General features: G+C 41.1%; 1 protein-coding gene across 1 annotated transcript in view; it reads left to right on the forward strand.

The window, feature by feature from the left end:
• Positions 1–2,141: 2,141 nt before the first annotated feature.
• LOC130586898 (inactive carboxypeptidase-like protein X2) overlaps positions 2,142–13,115 on the forward strand; it is a gene marked incomplete at both ends in the record, with an annotated part of 32,177 nt that continues 21,203 nt past the window's right edge. Inside the window, 2 exons of the mRNA XM_057387817.1 lie at positions 2,142–2,251; positions 7,525–7,664. Coding sequence (XP_057243800.1) covers positions 2,142–2,251; positions 7,525–7,664 — 250 coding nt within the window. The remainder of the gene's footprint in view (positions 2,252–7,524; positions 7,665–13,115) is intronic.

A 13,115-nucleotide genomic window follows, 5' to 3' on the forward strand; every position in this document is an offset into this window, starting at 1 on the left:
AGCCTGTAAATCTCCATCTTGAAGCCTAAATCCACAGGCAGCCCAGAGATTTTGCAGTTTTATGGTGAATTAATAGCATTTCAGTCAGAATAAAGCCAGACCGGGTTCTTGTACATGCATGGGCAGGTGAATGTCACTGCAGGGAGCTCAGCCTGCTCAGACAGGTGTTGCCAGGCTCAAAATCCTTGCATTTCCTACAAGTTTCATCAAATTGGGCTCTGCACAGCAGTGGTGGATGGGGACTGTGCCTGTTCATCCCATGGAGCAGGGATGTGACACCTGGGATAGCTCTAGAAAACTTTGCTGAAGTTTGGTAGCAGAGATCATGATATTCTCTGGTCATAGAGCCTTTCCAAACACAGAGATTTTCCAAATTTTAATTTATAATTCCCAGCAGTATCTGTGGATTGTCCTTTGGCTTTGGTAAATGCAACATAAATGTTGTATTAAATGATATTTTATGAACTGAGCATGCAAAAACAGCTTGTTTTTATTGTCAGGCCACCTTTATTTTCAGCTCAGAGATGGCATAGGCAGCTCAGGGTAACTCTTGGGAATGGTGAGATGGTTCACAAAGGAAAATATACCAAAGTACCAAAGCATTCTCAGCATTCCACCATGAGGGCGATTTCCAAACCTGTCCTGGGTATCTCGAGGACCAAATTTGTTAAAAAAAGCAGGCAGCTCCCAGCTCTGTGATTTACTCCCAGAGCCCGAGACTTCTTCCAGTTGGAACATGATAAAAGATGCAGCACTCCATAAGGAAATGCAATTAAAACAATCACCAATGAAACCAAAACCCTCCCAGCTATTCCTTCCTTCTACATCCTGTCTCTTCCCCGTTTTGGATAATTGAATCGAAATCTCTTTGAAATGAGGAGCTGTCTGCATTTTACTCTTATGTAAGGCTGAGATCACTGTTGGTACTGTAGAAGACACATTAATTTTTAGCATTTATCTTTACTGCCTCTGAAGGAGCCATTTGGCCCTGATTTGTGTGAGAACTCTCCTGAGGATGAAGGAAGGAACAGCAGCGTGATTTGACAGATGCAGCATTTTTTCCTGAGGGATTTTAGTTTGTTGTGAGCTAAGCAGGAATCTGGGAAATCTCGTGGCTTTGCCAGTTTGTGCCTAATAATGCAAAGCTGCTCCTGAAATTTGGACACAGCCAGGATGAGGTTCTCAGGTACATTCTCAGTGCCCAGGGCAGTGGTGGAGTCCCCATCCCTGGAGGGATTGAACAGAGGTGTGGATGTGGCCCTTGGGGAATGGCTGGACTCGATGATTTTTGAGGGATTTCCCAACTTTAAACCATTCTTTCATTCTTTGATAACCTCATGACATTTCAGTGAGTGATTCAAAAGCAAAACATTTTTCTGCTCATCATCAAAACAGCCTTTTCCCAGCCTCTTATCTTCCAAAGCTAGAGCTCCAAGCACTGCTTGGCTAAAATAATGACTTTTGCTTTTCTGTCCTCAAGGCTGTGCAGAATTTGGGGCTTAGAGAGACAATCCTTGGGTCAAAATTGCAGTTTTTGTCACCACCTTGCAGAGCTCAGCTCTCTGGGCTCCCAGACCTCTGTTACAGATGCTATTGTGCAACTGAAGGGATTCTCAGGGAAGTTTCCAGAACAGATTTTAATTAGAAACATAATTTTGTACAGTAGCTTGGAATCGGTACAGGGAGGAGGAAAAATAATCCAAGTGAGAGATGAAAAAGAAAACGCCAAAAAGAAAAAGAAAAAGAAAAAGAAAAAGAAAAAGAAAAAGAAAAAGAAAAAAATGAAAAGAAAAATAAAACACCAAAAAGAAAAATAAAAAGGGCGTTTTAGCGGTGTTTTGCCCTGAAAAGCTCTTGGTAGGGAATGCTGTGCATATCTGTGAAAAAGTGAAGCACAGAGTGAGCAGGAATAAATATCTGAGCCCCTGAAAACGGTGTAAATCTGAATTTTCTCACTGATTTCCTGAGAGCTGCCATTCCTCACTGATCCCAGCCCTGCTGTGCTCATTTATCCTGGGGAGGACCTGACCAGCTTGGCACTGCCAAAACCCACAAACTCTGAATACTTGTTTGTTTTGTGTCGTTTCATTTTTTTCCCCCCTCTTGTTTAATTAAAATTTAATCAATCTTTTGTTGCCTAGATTGCCCTCCACTTGGTCTGGAGACATTAAAAATTACTGACTTCCAGCTCCACGCCTCCACAGCCAAGCGCTACGGCCTCGGGGCCCACCGGGGCAGGCTCAATATTCAGGTAAATTCCATTTTTTTTGAATGGCTCCAGGTTGTGCTGCTGAACAAAGAGAACCTCTGGAGGGTTATTGGCTCATGGAATTCAGATGAAGGGGAAACTTTGGGATTGCAGGAGTGAGTGGGTTTGATGGGAAACCTTTAGGTTCGTGGGGTAGGTGGGAGAATGTCCAGGCTTGGGGTGCGAATCCAGAGCTCTGTGAGCAAGGAAAGGGAAAGGCAACTCTGTTCTGAGTCCCAGGAAATCATCCCAGCCCCAGGAAATCATCCCAGCTCCAGGAAATCATCCCAGTTCTGTTCCCAGCCCTAGGAAATCATCCCAGCTCCCTTCCCAGCCCCAAGAAATCGTCCCAGCTCCCTTCTCAGCTCCAGGAAATCATCCTAACTCCAGGAAATCATCCCAGCCCCATGAAATCATCCCAGCTTTCTTTCCCAGCCCCAGAAAATCATCCCAATCCCAGGAAACCATCCTAGCTCTGTTCCCAACCCCAGGAAATCATCCCAGCCCCAGGAATCATCCCAGACCCAGGAAATCATCTGAATTTCATTCCCAGCTCCAGGAAATCATCTCAATTCCATTCCCAGACCCAGGAAATCATCTCAGTTCCATTCCGAGCTCCAGAAAATCATCCCAGCTCCCTGCCCAGCCCCAGGAAATCATCCCAGCTCCCAGAAATCATCCTAGGTCCCTTTCCAGCCCCAGGAAATCATCCCAATCCCAGGAAATCATTCCAGCTCTGTTCCCAGCTCCAGGAAATCATCCCAGCCCTAGGAAATCATCCCAATCCCAGGAAATCATCCCAGCCCCAGGAAATCCATTTCCAGACCCAGGAAATCATCCCAGTTCCCTCCCCAGCTCCAGAAAATCATCCCAGCTCCCTGCCCAGCCCCAGGAAATCATCCCAATCCTAGGAAATCATCCCAATCCCAGGAAATCATCCCAGTTCCCTCCCCAGCTCCAGGAGCTCATCCCCGCTCCCTTCACAATCAGCCTGCAAGGAAATTCTTGCAGCAAGTTGATTTTTCTCTGTTAATGACAGTGGTTAATTGAAAGTGTGCTTTCCAATAAAACCCTTTCCCTAAGGCAGTTTTTTCAGAGGCAGGGATTATACTGCCCAAAAAATGCTTCACTTCGGGAGTCACTAACATGTAATCTTGTCTATTTTATTTAATTTAAGATTAAAAATGTGTTTAGGTGCTTTGCAGGTCCAAATTCCATTTTCCCATTCCTCGTGTTTCTGTTCCCCGCTTTATTGGTGCTGTTCTCTGAATTCCAGTCAGTCCAGACTAAAAATGTTATTTTGGCACTGAAACTTTTCAAAGGCACCTGGAATGTGCAGGTCCCTGTCCCTGGGGTTTCAATGTTTCATTTTATGAAGATTTCTGAATTTCAGTGCTGTTTAGAGGGATTTGCTCCTCGGCAGGAGCAGATGCAGCAGGTTGATGTTGTGTCAGGTGGGTGATGAGGTCTCTGCTGATTTTGCTGCTCAGCAGAGGAGGTGGCAGCAGGCTGGGAGAAGGCAAAAGGCTCTGGGGTTTGAGCTGTTCAGAAGGAAAATACCCAGCCCAGCACAGCCAGGCTGAGGTGGCTCTGGAATTTTGTGAACATGGAACACTATGGGGATGAAGACACAAGGAGTTTTGTGGGCTGGATATCAGCACAGAGCTGTCACAATGTTCATGGGACTGTGGTGTTCCCCCCACCAAAACAACACCAAATCCTCTCTCTCTGGGCACAGCAGCCTCATCATCTGATGCAAAATCAGCTGAGGAGCTCAGGGCTCTCCCCAGGTAACTGGCACTACCTCAGCTCACAGGGAATTTGCAAAATAATTAAATTTTTCAAAAGCTTTTGAGGGTTTGTTTTGCTTTTCTATTTTTTCCCCTTGTTTTGATTTTTGAAGCATCAGTCAGTGTGTGCTGAGTGCCAAAGGAGGACAGGCTTAAAATGGGATCAGATCTTGTAGGATCTGCTTCTAGGATCCCAAATAATTATTTGGGATTCTGATTTTGCTGCCAGTCCTGCAGGAATGTGGTGATTAAACTGGGATTCCTCAAAGGTAGGAGCTCTCCTAGCAGAGCCCAATATTTTGGAGATCCAGCTGCAAGTGGCACAACCAGCAGTGATTTAACATCATCAAGAAAAATCACGGCCTAAAATAATATTAATGGAGGCTCTCTGCCTTCGGGGATAAATTCATTAGTATTTGTCACTTATACAATAATTAAGAATGGTTGAAATGTGAATAATTAGTCAAATTTTCTTTCCCTTCCTCATTTTCCTGGTTGGAGAAATCCAAACACTGAGGATTAACCAGGTAACGCAATCTTCCCTGCTGGCACTGGTTGCTATAAATAAATACCTGTGATGAGTAATGCTTTTTTTTTTTTTTTTCCCCCTTCCAAACTTCTTATGGCAAAATAATTTTTTTTTTATCATCCTGCTGGGAATGGAAAGAATTTAAGCAGAGGTGGTTTGATATTTGGTGTATTTTTACTGCTGCTCCAGCTGATTTGTGGCAGAAGAGTGGTATTTCTTTCTTTATTTGAATATATTTTGGTACCATCATCTTTCCTCTCATTATAAATAAGGCTTTTAGAACAGTGATAATGTGAGCAAGTTTTTATTCTGCTGTGCACACATCTAATTTGGAACCAAAACACGAATTAAAGTCCAAAGTCATGTTATTTGTAAAGGAATTATAACCCTCCTTTTATTTTCTGGACACATAATAAGCCGTTGATTTGGTTTAGCTGAATTAAAATTTTTAACTTTCACACTTGGGAATAACTTATTCTTGAGTGACAGAAAAAAGCCTCTTCTCCTCTGTCCAAAAGGTATTTTTTTTTGTAAGACACTGCATATTGAGAAATATTTTTGCATTTGGCTGCAAGTGAAACACAAACTGGGTTAGACTTGGAGTTATTCTTGAATATTCTGTGAAGGAAAAAAGGATTTGCTCAAGATTTAGCCCTGGCTCCCAGTTTTCATTAGCTCCTTCAGTCTGCTACTTAAAAAGATAATTTATGTATCCATGACATAACTTAAATCTATTATTTTTAGTAATTCAATATGGATTTTTAAAATTCAATTAAACACCTTACTAAGGAAAGGTATCTTGATCTGTATTATTTGACAGAATATTTGGTGGTAATTGTTCCCATTTTTCAAAAATAACATTTTTGCTAAAGAAATTTAAAGGGTTTCTAATTATTAAATATTTGTTTGAGTTTATAAGTTTATTTATTTTATAGAAAAGAGGTTTTTTGAAATGGCCATAGGGAAAATTAAGCACCTTCAGCAAAAAAACGTAGACTTGAAGCTTGAGAAGAGAAATTGTAGGATAAATTTATTGAGTTTTTTTTCCCCTTCAGAAACACTTCTAAAAAGAACTTMTCATTGATTAAAYTYTTTTTCAAGTAGTAKTCTGTGSTGATTAGAGTTCTYTTTACCTAGTAAAACACCCTTTTTWTAGCTTCAGAGAAGCTGATGTCAGAAAACAACAGAGCAGGAAGAAGTAGCAGCATGGTTTCTTMTTTTCTTTYTTTWTYTTTTTTTTTTCTTTTTATGGTATSTTTGCTTCTATTTAAGGCCAGGRTATTTTAAGCTGKGGATAACTAAAACTCCCCATATWTGATATTCAATTTAAGCRTAACTTTWTTTAAACCCAGCTGAAACCATGGATACTCAAATATGTAATTCAGGTGGGAGGGGTTTTTTTTTTAATAAAATAATCACTTTTTTTTCCTTCTTCTGCTTTCCTCTTCTCATTTAAATGTGGAGGAAGGGTCTTTTTCCTGATGAGGAATGGGAAATATCCTCAGCTGGAGTAAGAACCAAGGATTAGCAGAGAAGGGAACTTGTTCTGCAGGAATTGGGGATTAGCAGGACCCTGTTCAAGGTGCTCTGGAGATCCTAACACTTCCTGGCAAGTCTTGGTTTTAAATCCTGAGGCCACTTCCAATCCCATCTTATTTTAAAATACATCAGAACCTTTTCTTGCCAAGGGCTGTAGCTCAGGTCAGTGGTTGTGTTTGTATTCTCGTGTTTTCCCATTGTTCAGCTCTCCTTGAAGAATTTCTCTCCTGTTGTTAAATAGACTTTTCCTCCATGTTTTTTTTTTTACTTTTATACAAACTTTGCCTTAAAACAGAGTTAATGCAGAGAAATAGGGAGCTAAATTTAATTTTGGTAGATGGAGGAAAATGAATAATTTTTAGGTGACTTTAGCTCTGAATATCTGAGAAAGGGAGAAGGTTTGGGAAAATGGAATCAGTGTCTGTGTTTTGCATCACTTCCTTCAGACCCATCAGATTCACACTGGGAAAAGGGATTAACCAGTGCATCCTCCTTGAGTTAGACCCACCCAGTGCCCATTTGGGTAGAAATAACGTGTAAACCTCTTCATTTTCATTTGGGAAATATTTAACAATATCCCTTCTTGGCATTGCATGGATGACAAGGATAAATCCACATAAACCACAGATGAAATATCACAAAAATCCATGTAGCCCCAGAGGACCACATAGCAAAGCCTCTGTGTTCTTCATGGCAGTGTTCAGCTTGGTGCCAGACATTTCCTGGGCTTTAGAAGGAAAATAAATCTCTGAAGGCTTCATATGCTACATTTCATTAAATTCTGGTTCAGGTTTATTTGGAAAGCAGCTTACCCAAAATACATTCAGTTATTTCTTTGAAAATGCTGGGAAGGCTGTTTGGGGTGGGTTTCCCAGCAGAAATTGGGATGCAGATACTCAAGTTGGGGTCCAGCCAGACATTCCTGAATTTTTAACCTTTGCCACCCCAGCTATGAAAATCAATAATTCTGGTTCTTGTGGGAAGTTGTGTTACTGTTTCCTTATGCCCTGTATTCTGTTTTGCTGCTGCCAGGGAAAAAGAGATTGTCTGATCACTGACCTTTATTTCTATGGACTGGAGATGGCTTTTTAGGGTTTTTAAAGTTCTGCAGACCATGTGGATCATGGATAAAGGCTCCATCAGGCCACAAGCACAGACAGGTGAACAGTCTGAAGCTCTGTTTATTCTTTCTGCCTTAAATTAATATGTAAATAGTTTTAAAATATTCTTAGTTTTCAAAGGGACTTCCCAAAATTTCCTTTCTCTCTGTGAATAAGAAAATTTTTTGGTCAGGACCTCAATGTCCTTAAAACAATGCCAGAGGAGTCAGTGGGATGAATGACATGTTCTTTTCTTTTCCCATGCAAAACCTTCAGTTTGTTAGCTCTGATTTATGGTCAGCTTTGCCTTCTTTTCAGGCAGGTGTTAACGAAAATGATTTTTATGATGGTGCTTGGTGTGCAGGAAGAAATGACCCCTACCAGTGGATTGAAGTAGATGCTCGAAGGCTGACAAAATTCACTGGAGTCATCACGCAGGGAAGAAACTCCCTCTGGTCGTAAGTACATGCTGGTTTTTTTTTCTGTGGAATTCTGACTTTTCAGACCTAGAAATTCATGTCTTGATGTGCTTTGGTTCTTCAAGAAAAAAAAAAATAGAAATGCTGTGAGACATCAAGTAATTGAATGGGGCAGCAGTAAAAGACAAAGTTATATAGGGAATAAAATGGAAATTTAAGGGTAACAAATTTCTCTGGTCCTTGTCTGCATCTGGGCCTTTACACTCACTTTCTATTTGTTGGGGTTAAACTTCCTCATTCTTCAATATTCTTCCAATGTGATTTGCTTAGGTAATAGTTTTGGGCCTTTTTTTGTTTAGTTTAGAATAACCACTCCTCTTTGAGGTGTCCTAATCCCTGGGCAATCACCAAGTAACTGGTGTAATTCCAAAATAACACGATTTTTATGGGAGTAGTTAAAAAAAGTATGGTATTGTAAAAGTACTATACTTTACAGTACCTATATACATTAAAATTCTATATATGTATAAATGTATTATTTATAAATTTATATTTATGCACTTATTATTCATGTTATTAAACATAGTATATTATTTAAGCACATATTTACGTATCATAATGTAAATATATATTCTATATAAATGTTCTATGAATATATATAAATTCTATATTCTATATAAAATACAATCTTTTTGAGCTTTCTGGCTACTGCTTGTGTTAGACAATACATACATGGCACTGAGAAATAAGCCTTTTGCATGGGTTTGTGTGCATTTACTGCTCTGTGAGTTTTTCTCAGTGTATATGAGGGCTACAGCAGTCAGATGGCAGGAACAGGAACTGGAGGTGAAGATTTGAAGTTTTTTCCCTGATCTTTACATGTTTGTTCAGCCTTTTAGTTTGTCATTGAGTCTCACTGCATTATGTGAACAAATAATCCCCCTTCTCCTTTTACCCAAACCTGCAAGAGATGCATAACCCCTCTGACAGATCCATTGTGGTCAGAACTCTCACTTAGAAAATGAATGTAACACATAATTAATTGCAAACCAGAAAAACACCATTCTATCTAAGAAAAAGAATATTTTTCTTTCAACAGGTTAATTTTCTGTTTTAATTTTCTTCTTTTTTTTTAATTTCTTTTAACGTGGCTGTGGGAGTAGGAGCTTATTTGGCAATAAGGTTTCTATATTTATTCTGCATTGTTCTGTGGCAGGTGGATAATTACTGTAGCAAAGCCTTATTCCTTCCTTTATTCATCCTCTTGACTCTGCTGTTCTCCTCAACACCAGAGCTGCACTGCTTCATCCTGTCAGGTTTCTATTTTTAGTTCAGCTCTGTTAGGTGTTTACAGCAGGACTTGACACTATTTATAGCTGGTATTGGGGGTTTTTTTGGTGTTTTTTTGGTTGGTTTTTTTGGTGGTTTTTTGTGGGTTTTTTTTGCCTTTTTTGGTATTTTTATTAGATTTTTTATGTGGGTTTTTTGTGTCATTTGTTTTGGCGTTTTTTGTGGGCATCTTCTTGTTTGATTTTGTTTGGGTTTTTTTTTTTTTTTTTTTTTTTTTTTTTGGTAAAAAAAACCCCATAGGAACACAGAATCACAGAAGGGTTTGGGTTGGAACGAACCTTAAAGATCATTGAGGTCCTGATGGGAGCAGAGATGGTTTGAACAGGACAAACTCACTCTGGGGTTGGTTAATATCTCCTGGAAAACAGGTCCTGTAASACTGAGCTGTGCCCCATGGAAGGACCAGTGGGGAGAAATAGGGACAGAAAATCCCCAATTAGGGACAGAAAAGCAGAAAGGGTGGGGTAGGATTTGTGTAGGTTCTTTGTGCCTGTTTTGCTCAGAAAAAAGATTCCTCAGCTCCCTCCCCTCACCCTCAGCTGCTCATTGAGATGGCATCAAAAAGGATTGGTTGTGATATGAAAGTTTGCACCCAAAGATGCCATTCTGTGACCTGAGGCACCTTCCCAGCTTTGTGGGGTTGTGTGACAGSAGCAGAGCTCTTTCCTGACTGATGGGAACATATGTCAGAGAATAATCTTGTTGTAGGTAAGGGAGCCAAAAAAACACCTCTCTGATCTGTGTTGTATTAGAAGTGAAAGGCTGCCAAGCAGGGGAGCCAGGGTAGGATTTTTATTTAGTCCAAAGCCTTGGAGACTTTCCCAGCTTTGTATTTTAAAAATAAAAAATCAAGGCACTGAAGGAGGGCAGGCTTATATTAAATGTTAGGAGGAATTCTTCCCTGTGAGGGCGGTGAGATCCTGGCACAGGGGGTGCTGCCCATCCCTGGCAGTGCCCAAGGTCATGTTGGACAGGGCTTGGAGCATCTTGGGATAGTGGAAGGTGTCCCTGCCCATGGCAGGGGTGGAATGAGGGGATTTTTGAGGTCCTTTCCATCCCAAACCATTCCAGGATTCCAGAYACCGGGATATGTGCTCTGCTCCCATTATCATGTAATGGTCAAGAACCAGGAAATCAATTCTTTCTGCTGAACAAGAAACTTGAAGAAAATGTAAAAATGTGCTTCACTGAATGCCCTGTGTGAGCCTGTGCCCAAATCAGATTTGCACCTGCCCAGCTCCCTGCAGTTTCCTGCTGCTGACCCAGTGAGGAATTTCAGATACCCGGGCAGGGCAGGCAGGAGCACCCTGACCATCCTGTGYCAAAGCCTTGCCTTTCCCTGCAGGGATCCACCCCTGAGTTCCCAGCAGCCTGGCCTTTGCTCTCCCATGTGTGATGCTGCAGCCAGAGCTCTTTCAGTGCTGTTGGATTCATCCTTTTCCTTTTTGGGGCAGCTCTGGTGCCTGGATCCTGCTTTGCTGCTGACCACTTCAACCAGACTCGGTCTGCTCACCCCCAGCTCTGCTCATTGGGGTTTTTTTTAGTGCTTTCAAGGCAATGATGGACTGAAGGTCACACCTCACACAAAGCAAAAAGGGCAGAAATTATTGGGATTGCCATTTTCTGTGTGCTGGCAGGGGTTCTTCTCCTCCTGCCATTCCCTGTGGGTCTCTGGTGGGCTCCTCTTGSCCATCCCAAAACTGAGACAGGAGAGCCCTGAGGAGGAAGAGGWTGAGYTGCAGAAACAAYTCTGGAAAAYAAASATGATCTGATGSGAGAGAAGGAATCTGAGCCTGGTTTGTGATGAATATTTTGATTGTTTAATCATTTCCTTTTAAAGGAAAAGCACTTCTGAGTCAATTTTTTTTTCCTCCAACGGCCCAGCTGTGAATTCTGTGATGGTCACATGGAATCAAATCTCTCTGCTCCTGTTTTTTGTTCCTGTAACAAGGGAAAATAGGCTTTGAACAAAAAATCCTGGGTTTGAGGAGTCCTTCCTTTCACCAGTCAAAGCAAGCACATGGGCTTGAGGGATGTGGTTGTTCAGACACCTCAGTCATTCCTGGGGATCCTGAAATCATGGAAAAGTGCCCTTTTACCACCATAAATGGGCAAATCTTCTTCAGTCATCCAGAAGATCTGCAGATTATGAGTTTCACAAGAAAAGTGGAGCCCAGCTGCAAGAACCAGGACTCCTTTGTGAATTTTACCCTGAAGACATCCAAAAATCAGGAGCACCACAAGTGCTGGTTATCAGGAAAAAAATCCAATGCCTTCAGAGTGGGCAGAACATCAGAAGCTTTGAAYGGCTGAATATTTGGGGGAGAAATAATATATTCAATTCTTCCTATTGCTGCCAGTACATCTTCCACTTTTAGGAACCAAATTATCTTTAAGCAACTGTTCAAGGCTGTGGAGCAGGACGCTGGAAGCATCACTGTGGAATTGTGCCAAGAATTTAAAGCAGTGATGTGGTGGTTTGAAATATGCACTCTCTTGACGGAGGGAAAGAAAATATTTATCATCCTTAGCAGTTTGGCAAGGGTCTGAAAAACACAAGAAATTGGTTTCCCACAAACCAAACCCTCTTTTGATAATTCAGCTTCGTCTTTTGTATTGAGGGAAAACCCAACATGTCAAAATAAAGTCAGCATGTAAATATAAAGCTGTAAATATAAATACAGGAATATAAAGCTTCAGGTTGTGGGAGTGGATAGAATTGGTTTTCAGGAGGGGATGTCATGGTGCAGTGAGATGTATTTGTGACGATGCATTTTCTGAAAATTAACCTTTTAATCATGTTAAATTGGGAACTATCACTGCATGCCATGGAATGACAGAATGACAACAGGAAAAAGCATTAATGAAATCATCTGGGCAGAAAGCTGCAGTTCCAAAGCAAAATTCTGGAATTTTTAGGCAAAAATCAAAGCGGGCTTACTTTCATGTATGTTCTCTTTAAAACCATTCAGCTTTATGAAAATATTGAATATTTATTACTTTTCTACAAGAAAAAAATGGAGGAATGGGGGGAGGGTGAGTATCTCAGTTTTCCAAGTCTGATTTGGGTAGAGGTTAGATTCTAYGTCTTGCAAAATTGCAGTAAGGTTAAACCTTATTATAAACCTTAAAAGGTTTGAGGAGACACCAAATCAGTGATGTTTCTGGCTGGAAGAAATGACTTCCATGAATTTCCTGGTTCTAAACTGACACACTTTTAAAGCTGGTCACTTATTTTCATTAATGCTGAAGCCAGTTTTTACTGGAATCCGGTGTAGACACCGTTGCACACTCCCTGCTGTGACACTTGTTTGATTTCTCTGTGCTGCTCTGTAGGAACTGCAAAAAATAAACACCCAGCAGATTGGATTTTGTGTCTGATCACGCTTTTGCTGCAGACAATATTCCTGTGGTTGAATAGGGGAATAATTTGGCAATTTTTTCTTGTAGTACACCCTCGCCCTCAGCTTTCCCTGTGTGCAGTGTAGCTCTTCATGATGCCCCAGCATCCCTTTTGACAAAGTGTCCTGAGGGAACTGTAGGTCTGTAACAAGCTGGGTGCCTTCCAGAGACACAGTTGAGGATAAATTTAGGTCAGTGCAATTTGCTTGCTTCTARTTTCGGTGGCACAGCGTTCTGCTCTTTCTTTAGTCACAAAATGAAMGTGTTGCCCCACATTTCAGCTTATTGCTGTGCTCACTGGCAGTTTCTCAGAARCTGAGATTTGTTTTTTAGGCAATTTGTGTGGCAAGAAGGGGTAATTTAATTTCCTTGTTTGCAAGGCAGTAAAAATCAGAGTCACAGAATCACTAAGGGTGGAAAAGACCTCTAAGATCATCGAGTCTGGCCATTAAAATGACACTGCCAGGGGCTTATCAGCTGTCCCTGGTACCAAGGCCATGCTCTCAGCAGTGACATTGGCTTCCTGAAGAGATAATCACACGAGCATCTTCAGTATTTGAAGAAAGAGCAGTGATAATCCTTCTGTGATTTCAGTCACTGTGGGAGAATTCGGGAAAACTGAGTGGATATTTACAGGTATTTGAGTTGTTACTACAACTTAAATAAACAGAATTTTGCACTGTGCACATGAAAGGTGGAAATTCAGCAGTGCAACACTGCTTGTGAGAGAAGAGAAGA

Source organism: Malurus melanocephalus, unplaced genomic scaffold, assembly GCF_030028575.1.
Source record: "Malurus melanocephalus ecotype Western Australia unplaced genomic scaffold, MMel_1.1 scaffold_1386, whole genome shotgun sequence".
Classification (NCBI taxonomy): domain Eukaryota; kingdom Metazoa; phylum Chordata; class Aves; order Passeriformes; family Maluridae; genus Malurus; species Malurus melanocephalus.